The sequence below is a fragment of the Anguilla rostrata genome, chromosome 1 (assembly GCF_018555375.3).
Source record: "Anguilla rostrata isolate EN2019 chromosome 1, ASM1855537v3, whole genome shotgun sequence".
NCBI lineage: Eukaryota > Metazoa > Chordata > Actinopteri > Anguilliformes > Anguillidae > Anguilla > Anguilla rostrata.
The window spans coordinates 73,883,991-73,910,196 of NC_057933.1; the positions used below are offsets into that span (position 1 = coordinate 73,883,991).

At 41.0% G+C, this 26,206-nt stretch overlaps 1 protein-coding gene across 2 annotated transcripts; it reads right to left on the reverse strand.

Annotated features, from left to right (window-relative positions):
- Positions 1–4,197: 4,197 nt before the first annotated feature.
- On the reverse strand, positions 4,198–17,560 carry fpr1 (formyl peptide receptor 1). 2 transcript variants are annotated; one of them, XM_064300255.1, is made up of 2 exons: positions 17,212–17,560; positions 4,198–6,772 (listed from the first exon to the last, which is right to left on the reverse strand). In XM_064300255.1, the coding sequence occupies exon 2, from the start codon at positions 6,755–6,757 to the stop codon at positions 5,594–5,596; it is 1,164 nt and encodes a 387-aa protein (XP_064156325.1). In that variant the 5' UTR covers positions 6,758–6,772; positions 17,212–17,560; the 3' UTR covers positions 4,198–5,593. The 2 variants fall into 2 exon arrangements, with proteins under 2 accessions (XP_064156325.1, XP_064156318.1); XM_064300248.1 differs by lacking the exon at positions 17,212–17,560 and adding an exon at positions 7,757–8,494.
- Positions 17,561–26,206: the final 8,646 nt, after the last annotated feature.

The following is a 26,206-nucleotide window of genomic DNA, read 5'->3' on the forward strand; positions in this document are numbered from 1 at the left end:
AAGTGAAGTCCTAAATGGTTGTTAAGACAAATCGGTATTTGATCTTTACTCTGACCAACATTTAAAAGCAATAACTTTTATTTTCTTCCTGAATACAGTTTGGCAAATTCAGCAATCAGCTAACTTAAAAACTGAATTTGCTAACTTGCCAAACTGAATTTGTGAGGAGAAAGTGTTAAGCTGGTGTTTACTGGTAAATTCAAGTTAAAGATAGATTGGATTCAGGCTGAAGCAAAAAAAAAAAAAAAGCAATAACTTTTATTTTCTTCCCAATTACAGTTGGGCAAACTCAGCAATCACTAAAACTTGTATTTTTTCTTCCCAAATATAGTTTTCAAACTCAGCAATCACTGAAACTAACTTGCCAAACTGAATTTGTGAAGAGCAAGTGTTAAGCGTGTGTTTACTGGTAAATTCTAGTTAAAGACAGATTGAATTCAGGCTGAAGCCAAATGGTAACCGGCATACACAGGGGTTCCTCAGGACAAGGGTTTTGCATTTTACCAGCTGCAGTACCACCCTGTGCTGGCTAATGGCAACCCTAATGACTGAAATGTTGAGCTGATTTGTGCTGGAATGAAAGACCTCATGCCTTCTGGAAGTGGTATGAGTTGGCCAACAGGGGGGGTGGTTTTTCCCTCTTGATCAAGCCAAAAACCAATGCTCCTGTGCTGCGAAACACTGTGAGACAGACACTTTTCAAGTGTGATGTTTAACCAAGGTCCTGACTCACACGTGGTTGTTTTGTCTGTTGTCTTATCTGTTGTCATGTTTTTGTGTTTTGTGTGAACCCCAGGAAGGGTAGCTGATGTTCTGCATCAGCTAATGGGGATCCTAATAAAATCCTAAATCACACGTAGGGATTACAGGTGTCCTTGGAAAATTCCCAGCCTGGCTCTGTCTGGCCATATATAGTATTCCTCAAGTTCAGCTGGCTGAAGGTGCGTGGTACACATTAGTGATCGCTGGGGTGAGTTTACCCCATTCATTGTAGAATAGTCCGGAAAGGCCTTACTAATATGCCATCTGTTATTTGACCTAGCTTGAAGCCAGGCAATAATTTGGACGCTCCATTGACAGTCTGGTGACAGGAACATAATGCTAAAGGAAATAATTATATGAAGGGCAATTTACTTCAGTGGTTCAGGGCACTGCTGCTCTTGCAAAGATATTTGAGAAATATGTGGCATGCTTTCTATTTTATTTGGCCAGCCTTCTATTAGGAGTACATGTGGAATGGGTGGGTAGGAAGTGAAGTGTGTGGTTTGGGGTGCAGCCAAGGGGATACACTGTATTAGTCTGTGAACTGAAAAAAAAAACTGGTACCAGACTGGGCTAAGGTACATTAGGAGTGAATATAAACTCAACATAACCCTGGCCATGTAGAGGTATAATTGGAGGTATAACTTTCATGCAGAAAACGGGGACTCGCATATCAATCGCAACTGCGTAGGAAGTCTAAACAATGGCAGCCGCTTTTGTTTTACTGGTTTTAAAATTTTCATCGAAGCCACAGTGCTCAAAACAAGGGTGGTGCGCATACCAAATGGTATACCTCAGGGAGTTTAATTAAAGTCCACATTTAAAGTAAATAGTAAATACAAATGATGACTTTTAATTAAACTGTAATGTCAATCCACACGTTGTTTAGTTCTCATGTTATTATTGCTTTCAATTGGTTTCTCAGTCACAGTAAATATAAATAAATATTTATTTTTAAATCAGATACAATTACACTTCAAACTTTTCATTTCATGTTACTATTGTTTGTTGATGCTAAAATGTGAACAAATACTTTTCAATAATGGTCAAATTCACAAGGGCACTTTATTTTCTTTACCATTTTGAAGTCATTCTGTGGCCAATAATATACTGTTTCTGTTAAAGAAAAAAGGTACACCCATTCTTTACACAAATAGTATATATATATAAAGGACAGTTGCCAATTTAGTGTAAATGCAGGTTTGTGAGCGGCCTGTAATGACAATATTGCATGTCTTTTAAAACAAGATACCTGCAATTTGCATTGTTGTTCTAGGTGAAAGCACTGTTTACATACAAAAACAAGGAGTATTGCAGTAGCAGCATCAAACAAACTAGAAACAGTATGTTCCATTATGATGAAACACCATTAGATAATATTTTTTTTCACAACTATCCACTTATTTTATTCAGTGTTATTGTTGAAGCCATGCATTGTGTGAAGATGTGTCTCCTTTTGCACTATTTGCAATATCACATTTTTGGAGAAAAGGATTGCTTTTGTTTCAGTCGCACAGCTGAACATCATGAACATCAAATTCTGCCAAGAATTATGCATTTCCTTCTCTTAGTACACAGCATTTTGACAATTTTTGGTGGACCATGTCAATACCAAAATAACACCAATAAATAAGTAAATAAATAAGTAAATAAATAATTTTGACAGGTTAAATGTAATGACTGACTTCTTACACAGGCCTGTGCTAACCTGACAGTGACAGACCTTAAAAATGCCATGGCATGACACAATTATGTTTTTTCCTTCTTTTTTATTGTGCATTAAAAAGTGGCTACATAACAGAGTAATAAAACATTACACAAGGCAGCAAAACAGACAAAAAGTGATTACAAATATAATATATTAATAACAAATTAGGCAAGGTTAATCATGACAGTCAACATATATTGTGAAGTATGCATGTATATGGGGGTGCAGTTATATGGGTGTAGAGGAGGGTTCCTTGAGTGTGGGAGGGAGGGTTATGGGCAGGCCAAGGCATATATCTGTCATGTCTGTATGCGTGCGTGCGTGTATGCACGTGTGTGTGTAGGTGCCTATGTGTGAATGCTAGCAGAGATTATTGAGGATGTGTGTGTGGGGGGGGCAACTGAAATAGGGTCACCCCTGTACCCCCACACACCAGCTTCCGACTGAGATTCTCCTCCCAGAAGCAGCTCCATGCAGTTGGTCCAGTGTGATGGTTCTGCCCATGGGTCACTGCAGGTAGTGTTGCCAGCACTGTTGCTACCTGGGTGTCAGCAATGGAGTCCCCACCAGATAGGTTTAGAAGCTGCCATGGCTCTCCCCCAGGGAGGTTCCCTTGGGTGTGTGGGGGCTTGATTGGGCCGCTACCCGCTGCCAGACTCAGCCTTGTGAAGGGTCACAGTAGTTCTAACATTGTCTTATGTTTTTTGATGGGCCATATGTCTTACGGTCCTGACCAGAGGGGGTTGGAGGCCCCATGAGAGGATGTGTGGGATGGTATTGAGATGTTGCTGGTCCGTTAAATTATATGGGAGCTCTGTGTGTATAATTGTGTGTGTGTATGTATTTATATGATTGGTGAGTGAGTATAAGTGTGTGTATGCATATGGTCGGTGTATCAGGGTCATCAAAAATCAATGAATTAATAGGAAATCAACAAGAAATTAATCAGGAGTTCCACCAGCAATATTGATCGATGTCAACAGACGTGAATTTGGGTTTTGGGGGCATGCAGCTTTGATTCAATAACAATAGAAATCAGGATCAACAGAGATCAAAGAATCAATAGGAAATCAATGAGAGAGATCAACAATGAGAGAGATCAACAAGAAATCAGAAGGAATTACCAGAATGACCAATTACCAAAACAATAACAAAAACAGTCAATGAGCAGAACAAATGAAAAAAATATATTAAAAAAGGGTCAAATTACATTTTTGGCATGATACCGCAATAAAAGTTAAAATTATTTTGGTGATACACTTTTGGTTCTGGTGTTTTTTTAAATGAGAGCAGTCCACCCTACATACATATTGCTTCACTTCACCAAATAGGGGGAAAGGAAAGAGGGCTTCAGATAGAGATGACATCATAGTACAGGAAGTGCAGTGGTCGGGACTCGAACCCCTGGCCACCACTTTTCCTTTTTTGATATACTTTAAGGGTTCTTTTACATATTAAAAAACATCCTTTTGAAATATAAATGCATGAATTAGCATCCATATCATTAATATTTTTAAAAATGGCTTTTAATATGAATTGGAAAGATCCCCTTTGAAATACAGGCTAAATGCACTTCACATTCTCATAATTATCTTGTAGTGCAAATAATGCAAAAACAGTCAAAGCTTAGACAGTGATTGAAATATTGATGCAGCAGATAAAAAGAACCTAATTCTTAGTTAATCCAGCACTTGATTTTACTGTGGCACTCATTCACTCAAGACCAGTTCTATTAACTGTTTATTTATTTATTTATTTTTAATGACATATCACATTTAAAATGAATAATTAAAAAGCTTCCTTCATCAATGTTAAAGACAACAAACATGGGAACAAATAACAATTCTGCAGCAGCAACATATAGCATTAAAATTGAGCAGGTCAAACTATATCAACTAAAATGAACAAGCTTATACATGACGATTTACAGCAAAAGATGTATTTGGAGTGTAAAATATATATATACAACATACATTGCTCTCCAAATTGATTGCCACCCTCCAAAATAGCTGTATACGCTATAAATGTGAAAATCATATTCTTTCATACTAACACAATTGTTCAGGGAAAATGTTTTGTTAAATAAGTAATCATTTTATTTTCCCCAAATTACTAACTTTATTAGCCTACTTTGTGCACCCTCCCTTTGCAGTGCTAAAACAACTGAATAATTTTAGGGGACATTTGACTATTCCTCCATAAAGAATCATTAATGACCCTTCAGAACCTTTGCCCTGTGCCTATGGACTTCACACTTCTATTCAAACCATACATTTTCAATAAGGTTCAGGTCTGAGATTGAGATGACCTAAAGAATTATTTTATGGTTAGTTGACCATTTCTTGGTTGACTTTGAAGTATGCTTTGAATCTGTGTCTAGTGGAAAGATCCTTTTGTGGCCAAGTTCACACAGGTTCCTGGTAGAGGGAACCAGGTTTTTGGCCAAAATATCTTGGGATATGCTGGAGTTACTATGATTCTACTGACCTTAACAAGAGTCCTAGGATGCAAAACCACCTCATAATTTCAAAGATCTAACCCCATATTTCACCATAGGTATGGCATCCTTTTCAGCATAAGTCTCCTTCTTAGGATTCCAAATTCACTACAGGTACACCTGGCCGAAAAGCTACATCTTGATCTCATCTGACCATAGGGTGTGGTTCCAATGAAAGTTCCTCATTGGAGAAATTGTCTTTGAGCAGTCGTACTAGTATGAAACCATATATTACCCAATTTCTTAAAGCACACAATATAGCTCAATACCTGTGTTGATTATTTAATACAGCCCTTTTTTGCAGATCGTTATCAAGTGCACCAATTGTAATAGGGTTGAGAGCTTTATGTTGTATCTGAACATACGGTAATCTCTGTTTGTATGGGTATGCATACCTTATCTTTCAATTTCAAGCCGTTCTTGTTTGGTAAAAGCTGTACTGTTATAATGTACCATTCCCTGGCCACATGGAGCTCCTTTTTTAAATTTTTATCCTTTTAAAGGCAACTATTGATGTGCTTCAGTTAAAGGTATGCTGATTGGAGCGTATAGGAACATTGTAACTCCTGTGATTATGACATAAGTATCTCCAGTCCAGCAAGCAAAGTGTTGCCAGGCGCCAGTGCTCATACCTCCGCATCAGAGAATGACTTTTCTTTGGTGCGACTGTTGATGGCCGAATTTGAATGTGAATTGGACCGAGACACCTCCTCCGTGAAGGCAGTCTCCAGCACAGAGAGAATGGACTTGCGCACCTTGTCCTTGAAGTCCTGGCCCATGAACACATAAAGCAGTGGGTTAAGACAGCTGTTGAGGAAGGCCAAGCTGGTGGCGATGGGAATTCCAATAGTGGTGATGTGGTCAAGGGTGGTGCTATACTCAGTAGCCATGTGGTTGACCATTTCAATCAGAACCAGAATGTGGTAAGGGGCCCAGCACAGGAAGAAGGCAGTGATGACGGCTGCAATTATCTTGAAGGGGCGCCCAGAGCGGCTAGACAGGGAGCGGTTCCTCTTGAGACGATGGATGATGACTGCATAGCAGGAGACAATGATGGTGAAAGGGACCACGAAGCCCAGGAGGAAGCGTGTGATGATCATCGCCCGGTGCCGGTTAATCCTCAGTTCCACCACCGCCGGCGTAACGTAGTCCTCCGAAAGGGCGAAATTATTAAAGCAGTTGATCACCTTTTCATCATCGTAGGCAGGCGCAGTGTCTCGGAAGACAAAATAGGGGGTGCTCAAGGCAAGGGCGAGCAGCCAGATGCCCAGGCTCACCACTGATGCCTTGCGTGGGCTGCGGTGATTCTGGGCCCAGACGGGATACACCACAGACACGAAACGGTCCATGCTGATCGCCACCAGGATGTAGACGCTGGCAAACATGTTAAGGAAGCTCAGGGTGCTGTTGAGCTTGCACATGAACTTGCCAAAGGGCCAGTGGAACCCCATGGCAGTGTACGCCACACTCAGTGGAAGGAATGCGGTGAAAAGGAAGTCAGCCACAGCCAGGTTGAGGAACCACACAGTGTTCACTGTCCTTTTCATCTTGAATCCCGCCACCCAGATCACCACCCCATTCCCCAGCACTCCCAGCACAAAGGCCAAGCAGTAAACAATGAGGGACATGATGTTGAGAGACTTCCGGAGCTCTGCGTGCTCGTCGTCATCGTAGTACTCATCGTACTCGTCTTCTGTTCCGTTGGTGGCCAATGTGTGGTTGCTGCTGGAAGGCGTCTCCATTCCATTGCCTGGATACAGGGCAGTGGTGGTGATCATGAGAAATGCCATCACTGTTTTTTAAACCTGGGAGAATGGGGGAAGTGTGTCAGGCACAGACTGCAGAGCACATTCTAGAGTCACACAATTCACTGACAATGTGGAATCTGGACACGCGCACACACACACACACATCAATGCGTGCACAACGGTTTAATAATTCTTGAGGGGATTAAGGTCACTGCTAGTAACTATGTTGCCACTAGAGGGAGACGATGTTCATGCTTCTGAAGCAGAAGTTCTAAATTGACACAAAACTAGCTCAAATTTAGGAATTCTAAATTTTAATAATTTGTTGCACGAGTACAGTTTAGATATAGTGTTTATGGAAACAGACGCAAATGTTGTATTTACTCTGTTACTTTTTCTAAACTTTCCTTGGGGAAGAAACGAAAAGTGCAATACATTAGCGGAAAGAAGACCAGACAAGCTGTAAACCTTGTCTTCCAAATATTGCCTGCAAATTTTAAATGAACAAATTTGCATTTTGAATTGTCCACAATCTGTTAAATACACAAGATTGGACATAGCATTTGACACACACGTCTATGTGTATGTTCATAAATAAACCTATATATGTATATATTGGCGATTATAGCCTGCTGCTACGACTATTTTGTAAACCATCATTTCATCACCACCACTGCAGTTGTTGTCGTCTCTATATTGCTGTTGTTTTCTCAATGCCTTATCGTAATTGTAAATGACAATTTGTTCTCAACTGACCATCCTGGTTAAATAAAGATCTAATAATAATTAGTTGTATGACCTTGCGGGGTGCTCAATTTCGCATAATTTTAAGTATAAACATTTAACAGTTTATGATGAACTAGACACGTACTATAAGGACTAGATTTGACTTAAAATATGAATTTATTGAAGTTTTACCTGCAGCCCACCTGACATGTTAGCGATTTGGAGAAAAATATAATTTATCGGTCTGAAAATAAGTCACAAAAGCTTCACATAGAAGCCCTCATCCAAGACGATATAAGTAAAAATGACACTTACCTTAAATAACAAAAGAAACTAGTATAGCCAAAACTGCAGGCGATGAGTAGGCAACGTCCTGGTCCACTCAGTGGATTACAGGCTACTATTCATGTCGAGGCAGAGGGAAAGAGTTTTAGATTCTAGACGTGTTGACGTCACGCTACTGCCATCGGTTACATGGTGTCGTATTTCAAAGACAGATCGTGTAAAACATCGATTTCATTTTTTAAACTTTTATTTCATTACCATGTTGCCCGTGATAATCAATTACGAATAGCTGCTCATTAAAAAAAAAAAAAAAAAAAAATCAAAATCAAACAACACTGCGAACAGTTACAAAGCTCCATACCTAGAATCCCACAAAATACTGTTATTATGGATGACTGCGACATTTAATTACATATTGCAGCTTCGCATAGGCTACACCAAACGTGTGTTTAATTGCATGACTCCAGGCTATTACCCTATAGGGTCGTTGCATTTGTTTCCCTACGAAACTCGAAATTAAGCCAACAATCACAAAACATAAATTGGCTACTATTAAAAACATCGTCATTAATGGTTTAGGCTCTTAAATATTTTAGCCTAGAAACGTGGCTGCTCCAACCAGAGAATCTTTGGAAGAACTTCCAAAAGTAATTACGTATAGGAGAACGGGTAAGCTGTCACACTGCTCATACCTCCAACAGAAAAGGCGCTATCTCGAAACTTAAATAGCTACTTTGTGTGACAACATGTTCTATGGTCAAAATCCTGTTCACATGTGGTTAAAGTCACTCTATTCTGAGGTGATCTCAATTTTCTTATTTTTCCCCTTCAAAAGTAAAAAAATGACACTTTACATTTTATGTAATAAAACTTTGTTAGGTATGAATGTTCAAAATTATATTTTTGAAGGAAGGAAGGAATAGAATAATAGAATGGATAAACTTTATTAATCCCCAGAGAGAGACACTTCGGAAGGCAGGAAGGAAGAAAGATGGTTAGAAATTATGAAAGAAGGACAGAGAATGGCAGCACACCACCTGATATAATGTTAAAGGCTGTGAGGCAGGTGAAGTTGCAAAAGAAATCAATCACGAGTACAGCGAGGGATTTTGGCATAAATTACCGTACTCTGACCCGGTATTGTCAAAAGGTTCCCACAGAAGAAGTAGAAAGTCAGGCAGCCGTGCCAACAACAGTGGTTAATGATGTTGAATTTGGTTTTGAATTTGAAATAAAAATCAATATTCACAATTAAGTAGTTGTGTTTTTATTTGTCGATAATCCAATGTGACAACTATGGATTGTGCAATACACTTAAATGCTGAGTAAAATTATCTGCTTAATTGAAATGTGTATGTTCTCATACACAGGCACACACGCACGTCCTCTCCACGTGTAAAACCGAGGAACGTCCGCTATTCTCCGCTAACAGGCGGAGAGGCGAGGCAATGAATGTGGATACTGTGATGCGACCTAATTAAAGTTTGTCAATTTCCTACGAAAGGAAATGGCCTGTAAATAGCTGGGGACAACGTTTACCATCACATTACGTTTGAACTGTTTGTCTCCTTTGCAGACACAAGTGAAAAAGTCTCTCTCCATTATTCATACTTTAAGTGTATAAGATTATTATTGCGACATAGCCTACCTCCAAAATTGTGGAATTCTATCGATACATACAGTTGTGGATAGTCTTGCATGACATTTAAACCAAAGGGTGCCAAAATGGTTCTGTACCATGGCAATTAAACCCCAAAATAAATCGTAAACGACTGGCTTTAAACAGACGGAAAAACAGATGGTGACTTGTGGAATAATACTTGCTAGAAAACAACTCTGTGGAAGTAATGCTTTATAGGCTAATGAATACTGGCTGCATGTAGCCTATATTTATAAATCCAGATTCAAAGAAGAACTTTAGCATTTTAAACACATTAAATCTAAATCCCAAGAAGCTCAGTGCCAAGACACTCCTTGCAAGTGCAGGCTTATCCATCTCCAGCCTAAATTTCATTATTCATTATTTACAGTCTGGGGGCGTAGGAATATGGCATAATAAAAAACAGCCCACGGCTTCTGGAATTTCCACAGGTTTCCCAGATTTAGCCCTCCACCTCCCACGCTCAAACCATGACCCGGTTCTGGAAATGTTTCACAGCGCACATTACATTACATTACATTACAGGCATTTGGCAGACGCTCTTATCCAGAGCGACGTACAACAAAGTGTATAACCATAGCCAGGAACAAGTATGACGAAAACCCTAGAGAGAAGTACCGGTCCAAGTGCAGGGAACAACCGCAACTTGGACCCTGAAGGTTAAACTGATTAACACTAACACAAACGAGAACAGCAACAACACAGTCTATGCAAAAATACAAGCAGTAGTTAAGACAGGTGCATTAACTAAGTCACCTACGAAACAGCTACCTAGTTACAACCCTAAGCTTACAGTCATTTAAGAGATTACAGGGAGGTAGGGAGGGATGGGGAGAGGTGCAGCCTGAAGAGGTGAGTCTTCAGATGTCGCTTGAAATGGGTCAATGTCTCAGCTGTTCTGACCTCCACGGGGAGGTCATTCCACCATCGTGGGGCCAGAACAGACAGGAGATGTGTTCGGGAAGCGCAGGTGCGAAGAGGGGGAGGTGCCAGGCGTCCTGAGGTAGCGGAACGGAGGGATCTGGCTGGCATGTAGGGTTTGAATATCTTGTGGAGGTATGCTGGGGCTGATCCCTTGACTGCCTGGTATGCTAGGACCAATGTTTTAAATTTGATGCGAGCTATAACAGGCAGCCAGTGGAGGGTAGTGAGCAGGGGAGTGACGTGGGAGTGTCTGGGGAGGTTGAAGACCAGACGAGCTGCAGCATTCTGAATGAGTTGCAGGGGTCTGATGGCAGATGCCGGTAGCCCAGCCAGAAGAGAGTTGCAGTAGTCCAGGCGGGATAGAACCATTGCTTGGACCAGGAGCTGGGTTGACTAGGTGGTGAGAAAGGGGCGGATTCTCCAGATGTTATACAGGAAAAATCTGCATGCCCGGCTTACTGCTGCGATGTTCTTGGAGAGGGACAACCTGTTGTCCATCACCACTCCGAGATTCTTGGCACAGGGTGATGATGTCACTAAGGTGTCCCCTAGGGAAATGGAAAAATCGAGGAGGGGAGAGGTTAGAGCAGGAATAAAGATTAGCTCCGTCTTTCCCGGGTTGAGCTTCAGGTGGTGATTGTCCATCCAGCTCTGGATGTCCCTCAGGCAAGCGGAGATGTGGGCAGGGACCTGTGTGTCCAATGGGGAGAAGGAGAGAAAGAGTTGCGTGTCGTCGGCATAGCAGTGATAGGACAAGCCACGGGCAGAGATTACTCTGGTGGCGAGGGGACGGGGTGGTGATACCTTACCCACCCAGGCAACCTGGAAGGAACGGTCGGAGAGGTAAGACTCAATCCAGTCAAGGACTGTGCCGCAGATCCCTGTTGCAGGGAGGACAAGAGGATGGAGTGCTCCACAGTGTCGAATGCAGCGGAGAGGTCTAGAAGAATCAGGACAGAGGAGAGGGAGGCTGCTCGTGCGGCATGGAGTGACTCACTGACCGAGAGGAGTGCAGTCTCTGTTGAGTGGCCAGGCCTGAAGCCAGACTGGTGGGGGTCAAGCAGGTTATTCTGAGAGAAGAAAGCAGAGAGTTGGTTAGATGCAGCACGTTCAAGTGTTTTGGATAGAAAAGGGAGGAGAGATACCGGGCGGAGCGAGAGAAGAGGGTGAGAGGGAGCGGAGGTTACGGCGGACAGTGACAGTGGGGGTGGGAGGAGGAGAGGGAGGATGGGGAGCGAGGGGGAGGGAGAAGGAGATGAAGTGATGGTCAGACGTATGCAGGGGGGTAACCGTGAGATTGGAGCTGGAGAAGTTCCTCAGAAAGATCAGGTCTAGGAGGTTGCCTGCCTTGTGGGTTGAGGGAGTGTTGTAGGGAGAGGTCGAAGGAGTGGAGTAGTGGTAGGAAGGCAGCAGACTGGGAGGCCTCTAGGTGGATGTTAAAATCTCCCAGGAGGATCAGCGGGGTGCCGTCCTCAGGGAAGGAGCTGAGCAGGGTGTCTAGCTCATCCAGGAAGCTTCCCAGGGGCCCCGGGGGACGATAAATAACAACAATATAGAGGTTAGTAGGGTAGGTGATAGAGACAGGATGGAATTCAAAAGTGGATATAGACAGGTCAAGGAGGGGGAGAACAGAGAATTTCCAGGTGGGGGAGATCAGTAGACCAGTACCACCACCACCGGCCAGATCGCCAGGGGGTGTTGGAGAAGGAGTAGGAGGACTAGAGGGCAGCAGGAGTGGCAGAGTTGTCTGGTGTGATCCAGGTCTCTGTGAGGGCAAGGAACTGCAGGGATAGGAGGGAGGCATAGGCGGAAATGAAGTCTGCCTTGCGCGTAGCAGACTGGCAGTTCCATAGCCCCCCTGTGACCGTGAAGTTCTCACAGGGGGTCAGCGGGGGTAGCAGAGGTTAGAGAGGTTCCATTGCCAAGGGGGGCCACGTCGCTGGAAGCGCCTTCTGAGGGGGAGAGAGCAGACTGGAATGGGAAGCTGACTCATAAACTAGGAGGGAGCGACGCGTCGTGTACCAAATTAGCAATTGAAAACCTGAATCGAATAATGCACTGATAACACGGGTTCACAGTCAGTAATAATACAATAATTGCAATCGCTAAGCCCAAGTAGCCAATCTATCAATTCTAAGAATCAAAAAGCGGCAGATAAAAACCTAACACAACCTAAAAACAAAGAACAGTTACCACACAGGGAAAAGTTTAAATCTAACGCGGTATGTAATTAGCAAATGAACGCAGATACTTAGCCAACTCTAGCGGGACGGATTTCGGCAGTTCTACGCACCTGGACGAATTATACACTTACACTGCACATCTGCTCCATTTTTTACAGCATGCTGTAATCCAAAGCCTCTCTTATATGCCCATGTCCCCCGAGAGGTTCCACGAAAGATTCCCCCAAGAGCTTTGATAGCACTGAGACATAGTATGGGAAACTAACAGGTTTAAAAGCCGCCAATAGAGAGGGACACGCCCATGGTTGTATCAGGGCTATTGCTCCTGTTGAGTGTGAAAAATAGTCACTGGCTCAAATGCATGTGTTTCAGCTGCAGTGCTTCTTATATAGTACAAAGGTTGACTTCAGGATTGGAAGCCAGGCGTTTTGGTAAGATGAGGTTAATATTTACCTTTTTTTCAATTTGATATCGGAAGAAAGATGTTTACGTTGAAAATTAATGTGGTGGACATTTATTTTTAGGGGTCCAAGCAGTGAAGCTGGTGGAACCCTATTGTATCTGTTAGAATTATTATTATTATTATTCTTATTATTTGTCTCCGCTAAAAGTGTCTGAGGCTCAACAACCATAAGTCCTAGAGCAACCAAATTTAGCAGGTGGGTTCCTATGGCCCCCCACTACTCAGGCACTATAAATCACCTATGTCAGGCAGATGGTGGCGCTATAACAAAGGGTCATGCGTAAAAGGCCATAACTCCCACACCATAAGTTAGATCAACACAAAACTTCATCGACCTATGCATCTGAATGTGCTCTACAACTTTGCTATTGGGACCACCTATGTCCGCCATATTGTTTGCCCGCCATTTTGACCTTTTTATTAGTTGGGGTGCGGAAGAGCTGTAGCTCCAAATCTAAAGTGTTATGACATCTTCTTTACGGCAAGCGTCTAGAAGACATCCATGGTGATGCAAGTAATCCAACACCGTAGGTTCTAGTTTTTATCAGTGAGGGGAGGGTCTGAACGTCGGGGAAGCAATGGAAGACAGTGCCAGCCAGAGTGCATGCTAGGCTACTAAAAGTTTGTTAGTAAAAGCTTTTTGAGAGGATGAATAATTACTTTACTTTGGCATGGATCCATTTGAAGACAGTATCGGGTGAGTTCATTTAGTCTTTGAATCTGTCATTATGCTGAGAAATAGCTAAACCATTTTATTGATAGGTTTTGAGTTTCTGTGCAAACGCGCGAAAACACGCTGGTATAATACAACAATGACGGTAATGCATATATAGTCAGCTTCGTTCCGTTGCTACCATAACATAACAAACTATCTTGTGTCTGCAGCTGCAGTTTCTCGCTGCAATTACTAATATTGAATATAAACAAAAGACTACTTATTATTATTATAGTATTATAGTATTATAAATAATACTACTTAAATAAATAATACGGTACTCTGAGCGCAGTACGCTGGTAGCAAGGATGTTGATATTTCGTTTTTTGCTAATAAAAGTTTGTTAGTAAAAGCTTTTTGAGAGGATGAGTCATTTTTTTATTTTTTATTTATTTAACCTTTAATTAACCAGGTTAGTCTCATTGAGATTATAAATCTGTTTTTCAAGAGAGACCTGGCCAAGAAAGCAGCAGTCGATTACAGACACAACAAAATTTCAACATTTAACATACTATAAAAGCAGACAAACAGCAATGTTCAAAGTTTCACAATCTGGTTAACATGAGTAATCTGTAGTGCAACTAAGGGTCAAAACAATTACAAGTTTCACTTTCCTCCATAACCTTAAGCCTTTTTTAAAAATCATTTAATGATAAAAGCTCCTGTAAATTAAGTTCTTTCTGGAGCTCATTCCACGCAGAAGGAGCTGAGAACTGGAATGCTTTTTTGCCAGCCTCAGTACGAACCTTTGGCACAGACAATAAAACACTGTTTTGTGAGTGAAGTCGGTATTTTCCATTAGTCTGCTGGACAATGTACATGCAAAGGTAAGATGGAAGCATTTTCAATATGGCCTTGTAAATGAAAATATACCAGTGACACAGCCTACGTAATGCCAAGGAGGGCCAGCCCACTCTTCTATAAAGAATACAGTGTGTCAAAAATGTGTAATTTGTGACAAACCTCAGTGCCCCATGATACACCATGTCCAACTGACGCAATGACGCTAAAAGTGCATGCATATATAAAATGTCTCCATAATCTATTACCGGTAAGAAAGTAGTTGAGACTAGCTTCTGTCTCACCTCAAGAGAAAAACAGGACTTGTTTCTAAAATAAAAACCCAACTTAAGCCTAATCTTTTTTACAAGGGAATCTATATGAAACTTAAAAGTGAGACCATCATCTAATAAAAAACCCAGGTACTTATAAGTTGTCACCCTTTCAATTGGTTTATTCTGTGTGGTAACGATACAAGGTAATGTCTGCGGCCCTATCTTTCACCTAGTGAAGAGCATCAACTTGGTTTTATCAACATTTAAAATAAGCTTCAGCTGATAAAGCTGAGCCTGTATGGTATTAAAAGCAGACTGTGGGTCTTCAAAAGCCTTTTTTACTGTTTCTGCATAAGAGTAGATGACTGCCATCTGCATAAAAATGAAAACTGGCATTTGACACGTGTTTGCCAATATTGCTTAAATAAATCGTAAATAAAATAGGTCCTAGGACTGAGCCCTGTGGCACCCCATTCTATACAGTTAAAACACCAGATGTCTTTCCATCGAACTGGATGCACTGTGTTCTAAGAGGTAGCTTCTGAACCAGGAAACTGCCTGGTCAGAAAATCCTATATTGACTAATCTTTGTAGCATGATGTCATGATCTACAGTGTCAAATGTCTTTGACAGGTCAACAAAAAGGGTGACACAGTGTTGCTTCTTATCCAGTGCACAGATAACATCATTAACCACTTTAATTGCTGCAGTAGTAGTGCTATGCTGTTTTCTAAAACCTGATTGGCAATCAGCTAAAATATAGTTGTTGCTTAAAAATCCCTTGATCTGATCACACACCAGTGTCTCCAAAACCTTAGCCAGAATAGAAAGCTTAGAAATAGGCCTGTAGTTATCTAGATTTGAGGGCTCCTCTCCTTTAAACAGGGGCAGAACAAAGGCAGATTTCCATACACTGGGGATAACATTCAATTCAAGAGTGAGATTAAATAGATACGTTAGGGGCTCAGCAATAAAATCAGAAGAAAGTTTCAATAGATAAGGATCCAAGTTGTCAGGACCAGCTGCTTTTTTTGAGTCTATACCTTTAAGCGCTCTGTGTACTTCTGGTAGAGAAAAAGGGGAAAAACAAAAACTTCCCATTCTCTTATTTACAACGGCATCAGTAAATGGCTGATTACCTGATGTAGCCTTAAACAAAAAACCAGAGGAAACAAAATGTTTGTTGAAACAGTTGAGCATTTCAGCTCTATCAGTGACCTTATCAACGCCCTTTATAATACATGACGGCAGTTCATAATTACAGTTTGTACTCAGGGATTTGATTACTTTCCAAAATTTGAAAGGGTTGTTTAAATTTTTAGTTGTGGTTGATGCAAAGTAGTCACATTTTAGCTTCTTAACTAAAAGTGTATACTTTTTCCTCAAAAACCTAAATATTAGCCAATCTCACTCTGAACCTGTTCTCCTAGCAGTAGCCCAAGCTTGGTTTCTCATGTGTAATGGCTTAGACAACTCGTCAGAAAACCAAGGATTTTCCCTACCTTTAATCCTATAAGTTCTAAAAGGAGCATGTTTGTTTGAGATTTTCAAGAAATTGTCCCTAAAGAAAGTCCAAGCCATTTCAACATCTGGAATAAGACTGATCCTGCTCCAATCACAATAGTGCAGGTCGTGTAAAAACGATTGTTCCGAAAAATGTTTAAAATTACGTTTTTGGAGAAAACGGGGGTTAGTTTTAGGGATCTTAGTGTTGCGTATAGCTGCAATGGCACAGTGGTCACTCAGATCATTAACAAAAATAGCAGTCGCAATATATTTGTGCGGAACATTTGTCAGGAAAAGATCAATAAGGGTCGATTTCTCTGGACATTTCTGATTTGGACGTGTTGGGCCACTTATTAATTTCGACACCTCTACTCTTAGAGCAAGCATTTCAAATTGTTTGCACGCACTCGTACGGAAATTGCTTTTGACATAAATAGCTACACCACGTCCCCCTTTGGGTCTGTCAGTGCGGAACACGTTGTAGCAATATATATGAATGTCTTTATCAGGAACCGACTTGCTCAACCAAGTTTCAGATATCACAATTATATCAGCATCAGTTGATTCAACCCAAATCCTTATCAGGTCTATTTTCGGAACGAAACTACGAACATTAAAATGTACTATACCCAGACCCGATGTACTTTTAAAATCTGACAGAGTTTTCAAACATTTTAGACTTAATTGGGCCAGGGTTTGGTTGAACATTTCCGGATAAAAGCAACAGTAGAACAATTAAGCTTCTCAGTTTAGTGTGCTTAAACATCACTTTTTCGGCATTTAATTTGTCCACAAAATTCAAAACAGAGTCTTTCGATACAACAAAGTAGTCATTCAAAAGCAACAAACTATGAAGATGATGTAGGATTTCCGATTTGTTTGTTGGCTTGACGACAGACATGGCATGATGAAATACTGACTCCGTGGTAGTCAAAGGGAAGATCATCCGCGAAAAACGCTCGTGATTGGAACTACTCACCACATTCTGCTCGCTACGGACGGTCAGTAGATAGTATATTATTACCAGGAGAGCTTTCATCTTGACTGTACTTTGACCCACTGATTTGAGTTGTGAGCTCAAACGCCAGGATTGCCAGATGCGCTCAAAGCGGATTTCCAGGCCGTGGTGTGCACTATACGGGTTGCCAGATAGCCATAGTCTTTGATCACAGAGAGACACTGTGTGGGTTGCCAGGTGCACTAGGACTGGATTGCTTGTTGCTCACAAAGAGCCGCGAAGTGTAGGTAGAAAGAAGATTCAGCTGACCAGGAAAAAAAAAACTTATACTGATGTGCAGGCCAGCTTCCTTCATAGACAACATCAGTTGGCAGCCATGGAGAATGTTGACAATGGAACAGGGGCTGGGAGATGGTGGTCTAGCTGATCAGAACAACTCCAGGGAGAGGCGCTGAAGCCACTCTTATGCCACTTACGGTGGCATTTTGAATCATATAATCCACGAGCTTTTCTTTTGCAGACTTTGTCGCACAAGGGCCCTTTTGCTAGGCCTTGTTTGGTGGTCCTGTTTACAAGTTTGGGCAGCAAGCCAAAAATAATGCATCAAGACAAACTTTTCAACATATTAAAAATAAAATAAAATCTATTCTTCTGCCTATAATTTAAAAATAATTGGTGTGAAAAATGAAAAATGAGTACAACAAAACACTTACAAACACTGGACTGCAAACTCATTACTTTTCTTTGGCATGGATCCATTTGAAGACAATATCGGGTGAGTTTGTTTAGTCTTTGAATCCGTCATTATGCTGAGAGAAATCGTATTCTCAATTTAATCTCTAAATTGACTGTAAGCTTAGGGTTGTAACTCGGTAGCTGTTTCGTAGGTGACTTAATGCACTCGTCATATAACTATTGCTTGTATTTTTGCATAGACTGCGTTGTTGATGCTTGAAACTTAAATGATACTGATTCGATATATTAATAAGCATAGGCCTATAGTGTTACAACACTAAACAATAGAAAAATATATTAAATATATTTAAAAAATTTAACCATTGTAAACTAAATAATCTTTAAACAGGTCTTTCACTTTTAAATAAATCTAAAAACAGCATATTTTAATAACAATACAGCATCTTCCTACAATAAAATATTTACAAATGAGAACACCTATTGCTACTGAAGTGAACTGAGTCGAAGCTTGCGCTGTATCAACGAAGTGAATGCGCAAGCGCACGTCACCTCACTTGGAAACCTTAGTTGCTACTGCCATCTAGTGAAGATTCTGACAAATCACACTTTTAAAACTCTCAATCAGTAATGCAGGAGACACATTTCCCTGGCTTTTAGATTTGACACAAAACAACCGAACATCTAATTCTAATACCGAACCGTTTCTTTTTCTTTTTTTTTTAATTACCGAAAAAGTTCTGAAGTTTCGGTATACTGTGCAACAGTACGTCAGACACATATTCCAATCCATTGCTCAGTTTTTGTTGCAGCGCGGAAGCGGTGCAGCTTTTCATACACGCTGGACCATCTAAATGCTGTTTTATACTTTAGCTTAGTCTGCATAGTTTCCGTTGGGTGCGGCACTCGCGAAGGGCCAAACCATTTGTGCGGCATATTGCACAGGTTGCACAGGCCACGTAATTAGATTTTGTTACTGACCGTTATAGTTCAAAAGACAACACCTTCATTCATATTTCCAAACCTACTAAATACTGCACCAATGACCACAAAAATGCTCAGCTAGATGTAACTTGTTGCAACAAAGACATTCACCTGACAAAAGCGCTTTTAGTAGCATATTTAACGGTTTTGTGAATCAACTGTTATAACCTGTTAGTCAAAGTCGTATGCCAGTGACCTCATGTCAGCAGTCAACCAATCATCTTCTTTACGGCGAATGCGGGCACTGGTTACTAACTACGCACTTTTAATTTCTTGAGGAGTTCTGCCTCTTCAATGTGGCCGTGGTCTGCAACCGTCGCACGTGCCGCACATTGCCCACGACCCCTACACAGACCCATTTTTACATGTACTATGCAGAAGTATAAAACAGCCTTTAGTGTTACGACATAGTAAAGGCCTTTACGACTAGCGGCTAGGAGACATCCATGGCGATGCAGAAGATATGTTGGGCGAAGGTATATGATCACGAGGACAAAACCATTTAAAAATCACTCCATAGGGGGCGCGATAATGCCAATGCTTGGACCCCTCCCAACGCCGCTTGCGGCTTTAATTGATCTTGGGGTTGTTTTTGCATCTATGGGTCCTGAAATTTTTGTTTAGATAAATGGAATCAAGTACTTCAGCAAGGACCAAGACATTTTGGCCAAATATGTATTAGCACCCCTGCCCCAGATACTAGAACTTGGTGGATTGTTGAATATATGGATTGTTCCACAAGACATGCATCCCAAGCACACCCCAAAATCACCCCAAAACCACAAAAAAATATTTAGTATTGTCAATTTTATACTTGAATCCAAATGCTACCTCCTTCTGCCTTATACCCCATTTTAGTATAATTGAGTTTATTGATTAATTTTGCACATTGGCGGATAAATTTAAGTGCCCTGTTCCTCCCGTTTCATTGGTCTTCATGTTCTCATAGATGTCAGTCCTAGCTGCTAGTCACACCATGGCTAGTTTTTGCATGCTATCCCTTCGTGTGCCTCGTTTGTTTTGTGTTGCTGGCTACTACATTTCAAGGGAAAGATTAATCTTTTTCACTTGCTGCTGCCTCTGTGTCGATCTTTGCGTCTAGGTCCTGTTTCTTAGTTTGATCCGTCACATCTCTCTGTTCTCTGCCCAACAAATTGCATGGCAACCATCACAGGAAGACTGCACGTGTAATTACCTTTTGGTTATGTGTGTAGGGAAACATAGAATGTGAACATGCAGATATTGCTCACAATAAATTTCTCCTCAGCGATAACGTGGACACTATTAGGGACCTTTTCCAGTGTTTACTGAGACAGCAGATGCTATTGGGGGAACTCGTTCACTGTGTATCTACCAACCATAAAACAATTAGCATTAGTGATCGACTTCCCCAAACACAGCACATTTGCCACCCAGTACAAATGCATAGCCGATAATTAGTTCAATCCTCACACATTTTATTACGTATCACTCAGTGGAAGGGATGCGCAATTCACCGTGCAGTGAAGATGAATTCAGACATGCTGTGAAATAGAGACTCAATTAGAATTAACATGTTGCTTTTGGAGATGAGCCCCAACTAGAATCAGTCTGAATTCCAAAAGGAAAGACAGCAGTGAATCCATGAAAATCCATTTAGAAAACAGCACTGCGCTTACACTGCTCAAGAATTGGACCCATATGCATCAGTGCTTGGTCACAGTGTCAGATGAAAACCATTCACAATTTGGGATAAAGAACAAAGAAATGGGAATTAACTCATCCCACCCTGTGTCTAAGCCTGCAATTCCAGACTTCCATTGTGTTCTCTAGGCCTTTGCAGACAGTCTTGCTACATTCACAGGTCTTATTGCAGAGTTTTGAGAATTAATGCACACTGTATGTTTTTATGTTCTAGTCTTGTGCTCAGTTTGCTCTTTAAATATCAGTCAGTGAAAGAGTTTTATATCTAGCTACCTGCGGTCAAGACATGGAGACTAAAAACACAATAACTGGTTTAGGATGAATTCAGTGATTAGGAACCAGAAAAAAACAAAAAAAACATTGAGATCTCTAAACACTTAATGTGCCATGACCACTTAAAAAATTAAGTTGTTACAATCCCTGTGGCTTCTGTTTGGTGTTTCTACAGTTCCCAGTTCTGACATAAGTTACAAATTATTTTTACGCATTTCATGAATGCTCTGATCTGTTCTTCTGTTCTTGCAACAGACGTGTTTCGAAATGTTTTCTGCATTACAGAAAGTTCTCAGAAAGCGGAACCACTATTTTAAAAAAATCTTCCTTCCCATTACACCCAAAAGCTCCTGGACACTTACAGCAATTTAATTATCACGGAGTGATGTCACTTGTAGTCAAGTCGAAACTACACCAGTCGCTCCTTACCAGTGTAATGTATGCATTAGAGTACGTACAGGCACTTGACTGCCTACTCTGTCACTGAAAGCAAGTGACCGGCCAATCATGCTGCCGACATCACTCCATTTAAATTTTTTTGGTGGGGCAACCTCATGTATTTCTGAAGCCAGTGTAATGGCTTTGTGTTGACTCACTCACTCACTCACTCACACATGGGTTTCTGCAGTGCCTGTGAGTTATTACAGCCGTCATCGGTTATAAACTGCTCCAAAATGTGCCAACCACGTATGCCAAATTTAGACAACAAGAAAGGGTTTGTTTAGACAACGGTTCATGGGTTTGTGTAGATTTTTCTTCCCAGCAATGGAGTGGTTTTTATTGTACTGTCTTCTTTCTCTCAGACCCCCTCTCTCACTATCTTGGTCTGTTGCTTACACACACACACACACACACACACCCATAGGGACAGCTCTATCCCTCCTGATGTCCTAGGCGAGATTTCCAAGTGGAAAACCTCTGGGGGGGGGAGGGGGGGTTTGCAGGGATTGCACTGCACCTATGTGGGAGGAATGGGGGGTCGATAGTGATTGTGAAATGGGGCAGATAGTGATTGTGAAACGAAAGCATAGATTTTTCCCCCCTTCTGTTTGATGCCCCCCCCCACAGATGGATAGTGTCCTAGGTGACCATCTTTGTAGCCTATACCTAGACCTTGTATGCACATACACACACACACACACACTCACACAGAAAAGTGCTGCAGAAAATCTGTTAATGTGGAAGGTAGATCACTTTTGAAGTTTGGCAACATGCTGGAAATTTCTTCAAATACCAATAAATAAAGAAACAATGGCAAAGCATTGCTATGTCACCATACTATATATAATATAAATCACGAAACCAACATTTGCCCCTGGTCAATGCATGGCCAGTGGTGCAGACAGCACAACACTGTAAGCTTTTTGTTAGTTCTGTCTTGGTTTTGACCCTGTTTCTTTTAAATCAATATTTGGACTAACTCAAGCACAGCCATTACAAGTTTGTTTTGAAAACAATGTTTGCATAGTAACCATTCCAGAGTACTAAAACGAAATAATCTTTTGTATTCTCCCATTAGTGTTCCAGACATACGTAATTTTATTTTAATTTTAATTTTTTACCATGATGGTGACAGTCTACAATTATATACAAAAAAAGATAGGGACTATTTATTACTAAAATAAATATTTTAAGGAACTTTAGTATACATTGCATATTGGTGTTTCCTCCCCACCATCTCAAACAGATATTTTGGGAAAAAAATGTATTTGTTTACAGGAAATATTCAACAAACAACCTTTTCACAGATTTTCTTACAGAAGAACACTGTTCATGAACAGATCTATTTGCATATTCTCTGATGCAGATGTAATGGAGAATTGCAACTCACAGCCAATCTTCACCACACAACAAGTATGATTATCTAGGAATTCCAGGAGCTCTCAGTTGCTCTCTTGTGATAATGTCACCTTTATTAATGATCTTGCTTACCTCACCCTCTCTGTTGCTCTCACTATTTATAGTAGCTGCGTTGTATAAAAAACAGCTCGGGTTTTCTCTCTCCATGTTTTGTAATTTAGTTTAAGAAATTGCTATAGCCTGGGAGTGTAAGGGAAATTACATGCCTTCGGACATGTGATTACGTTCTGAGGTGAAGCAAAGGTTTTCCAGAATTTCGTAAGAATGGGGGACCAGTGTTCAAAAGCACTGCAACGGCAATTATGGGAAGATGGTAGAACTCACATTCCTACATTCCTGCTGCTTTGACACTGGAAATATTTGAAAAACATTTTTGATAAGCAAATTTCCTCTGCATTTCTAACCCCAAGTGCTAAACTGAAATGACAAGATCTACTGTAGATGTTAGACCACAGGCATATATAAGTCAATAATTACCTGAATGTATGTGTTTTTATTTAAATCAATCAATAGACACGCAACACCTATAATAAGAATCCGTTACACTGGTACATTACAGAAAGAAAGATTCACTTTGACTATTCGGCATAGAACAATTAGACCAGATTATAGTTCTCTTTTTGGCTTACACCATATTTCAACACTGCTTCTGTCACAGTCCCTGGAAGCCAGAGACCTGTTGGTACCCCATCCTAGCCCTGCCCATCTTTCCCCTGCTTGGCTTCCCTTCTTTGTTGAGTTGTACTTACCTGATTCCCTTGCTTCAAGCTGTTTCTCGCTTGTTCCCTTGTTAGTCTTTCTATTGTTGTTTTATTGGCTGATTAGGTTTCCTCACCTGTGTCGTTAGTCATTGGTCTCACCTGATTGTTCTCGGTGTTTAAGTTTGCTGTGTTTGTTCAGTCCTTGCCTTCCCGTGTGTCTTCAGCCTGTTTTCTAGTGCCTGTCTATTGTTATTCCTGGTATCTCTTGTGTTTGTTAGTTGTTCTTTCGTGGTTTCCTGTATTATTTGTTTTCCTACAGTGTAGTGTTTTGCGTTTAGTTCTTCGTGTTCCCTCCTGTTTGTTATTTTGGTTCTCCTTATTTAAGGTGTCCCTTTCGTTTATTCCCCATCTCCTGCGTTTCTCTGCACTTGGTTCCACCTCGCTCCACCATACTTTTCCACATCCACTCCCCTACAGAGCTGATAATACTGACATTCACACTACACTGTTTGTTTTGTCTTTTATTTTTGCAAAATTTGGTTATTTAAAATAAATTTGAACTCGTTTTTTTTTAAATTCATTATTGTGCATCTGTCTTTTTACATTACATTGCATTACAGGCATTTAGCTGACACTCCTATCCAGGTTGACTTTCCCAACTTTTACATAGGCCTAGCATTTACATTTCATCCATTTATACAGCTGGATATATACTGAAGCAAAGCAGGTTAAGTACTTTGCTCAAGGGTACAACGGCAGTATCCTGCCCTTTTTGTACTGGTCCTTGAGCCAGGTTGTGAAGCTGTGACAGTTTCAGCTGCAATACCACCTAATCCTGCTCGCACCAGACCTTTAGTTTACTGTTTGTGGAACATAGTCCATTTTCTTCCGCGATAACCGTGTTAAATGCACCTTTTTTTAAGTCACTTTGGCTGAAACCCATCTGCCCAATAATCAAATTATAAAATCCCAAATTATAGGGGGTTTACATTGTAGCTTAAACAAAATGTTTGTTTAGTCAAAACAACCAAGCCGTGAGTCAGGAACCGTGATTCCCTTATGTCAACAGGCACTCCGCAGCCTAATCCTTCAGACAAAGGAGCGGCACTTGAGTGTGTCAACATCTGGCCAGAACCCACATTCGTGTGAATGCGACCATAGCAGCAATGAGCTGCGTATTATATTATGCGCTGAGACCAAGGACCACAATGGAAATAAGTCTGTGACTTTTTTGTGCTATCCTTGATCATTTTAGGATGCACGACTTGCTGTAACATGTATTTTAATAATTGTCAAATAAACTAAACTAAACTAAACTAAAGCATGAGAATGTCTATGTAATTAGGAGAATAAGTAGGACTGGAGGGGGGGGGGCATGAGAATGTTTATGTAATTAGGAAAATAAGTAGGACTGAAGGGGGGGCATGAGAATGTCTATGTAATTAGGAGAATGCGTAAGACTGGGGGCGGGAGGCGAGTTGCTGAGCTCTTTTGCCTGTGCCTGCGCTGAGCCCTCCCCCGTACATATGAGACTGATTTTGTTACATCATAGCTCCCCTGTCCCACAAGAGTCAAACGCTGGATGAACACAACTTCTCCTGTCCACCTCCCCACGAAATCCCATGCTTATCGCCCACTTGTTCCTGGCTCCAGTTGTTTTGCACACCCACAGTCCAGGGATGTTTCTTGTGTGGGGGCGGCTGTGAGTTTTGGCAGGTTTTTGCGGACACCTTAATCAATCTTGAAAGCAAAAAAAAAAGAAAACCCAACACAACCTCCAAACAAAGAATAGAAAAAAAAAATGAATCGAAATGACTGCTAATTATTATTGTTATACCCAGTTCTTGTAAAAAATTGTATATCTTGTGAGCCGAATGTTTTGTGTTTGTTAGCAGCCAATAAACCCTTAAAGCTCAACGATCAATTCAATTACATTTTTATTGTATTTTAGCACTTAGCAGATGCCCTTTCCCACCATCGTACGCAGAACTAAATTTTTTCAAATTCATTATAATATCTACTTAAGCAATTCAGTTTAAGTGCCTTTCTTACGGGTACATAGACAGCACCTCATCTGGGAACCAAACCCTAGCGCAAGCAGCCCATTACCCTGTCTTGCAAAGAAGGCGGCCACAATTGAAGTGCTTATTACTGTAAAGTTATTCTACCTCACTATTAATGTGGGAGCTATAGAATGACCAAAGTAATGACTATGATCCCTCATGGTATAAGTTCTACGATAAAAAAAGGAAGAACCTAACAAAAGCCATTCTGGTTCCAGTTTTGGTTGACCGCATGTTTCTTTCCCCTTTTGTTCATGTGAATGTGTGTTGACTCTGTGAAAAATCACTGTGGTCATTCTTGTTTAACTCTGCACCAGCAAGGACTTGTCAACAAGAAACTGAGACCAACACTAACGGCCAGTGTTATTTTGGTTATTAGTGTGAGGGCGTGGTTTTGCTTTGAGAAAACATTTTTGCACCAACATCAGGTGTCTGGGTGCTGCTATGGCAGGAAACTCTGAAGACACAGCAAGTTCTCAAAGGAGAAGTGGCCCGCATGAATCCGGCTAGCCAGTGTGAAACAGGCCAGCCAGTACACACACTGCTTGGGAACTCCTCCTCACTGCCAGCGGACCAGATGTGAGGGAACTGTGAGAGCACCGGGGGGAACGGAACAAAGCACTCGAGATTGAGAGAGAGAGAGAAAGTGGGAGTGCACATCCTACGCTATAATAAAAAAAAAATATTATAATAACAACACTAATATGGATGAGTGGGAGAATTTACAATTCTTCTGTCAGTCCCATGAGCCAATGGCTG

What these genes read in the sequence shown, in the direction of transcription:
- fpr1 (XM_064300255.1), bottom strand. Translation starts at nt 6,757, where the DNA reads ATGGCATTTCTCATGATCACCACCACTGCCCTGTATCCAGGCAATGGA.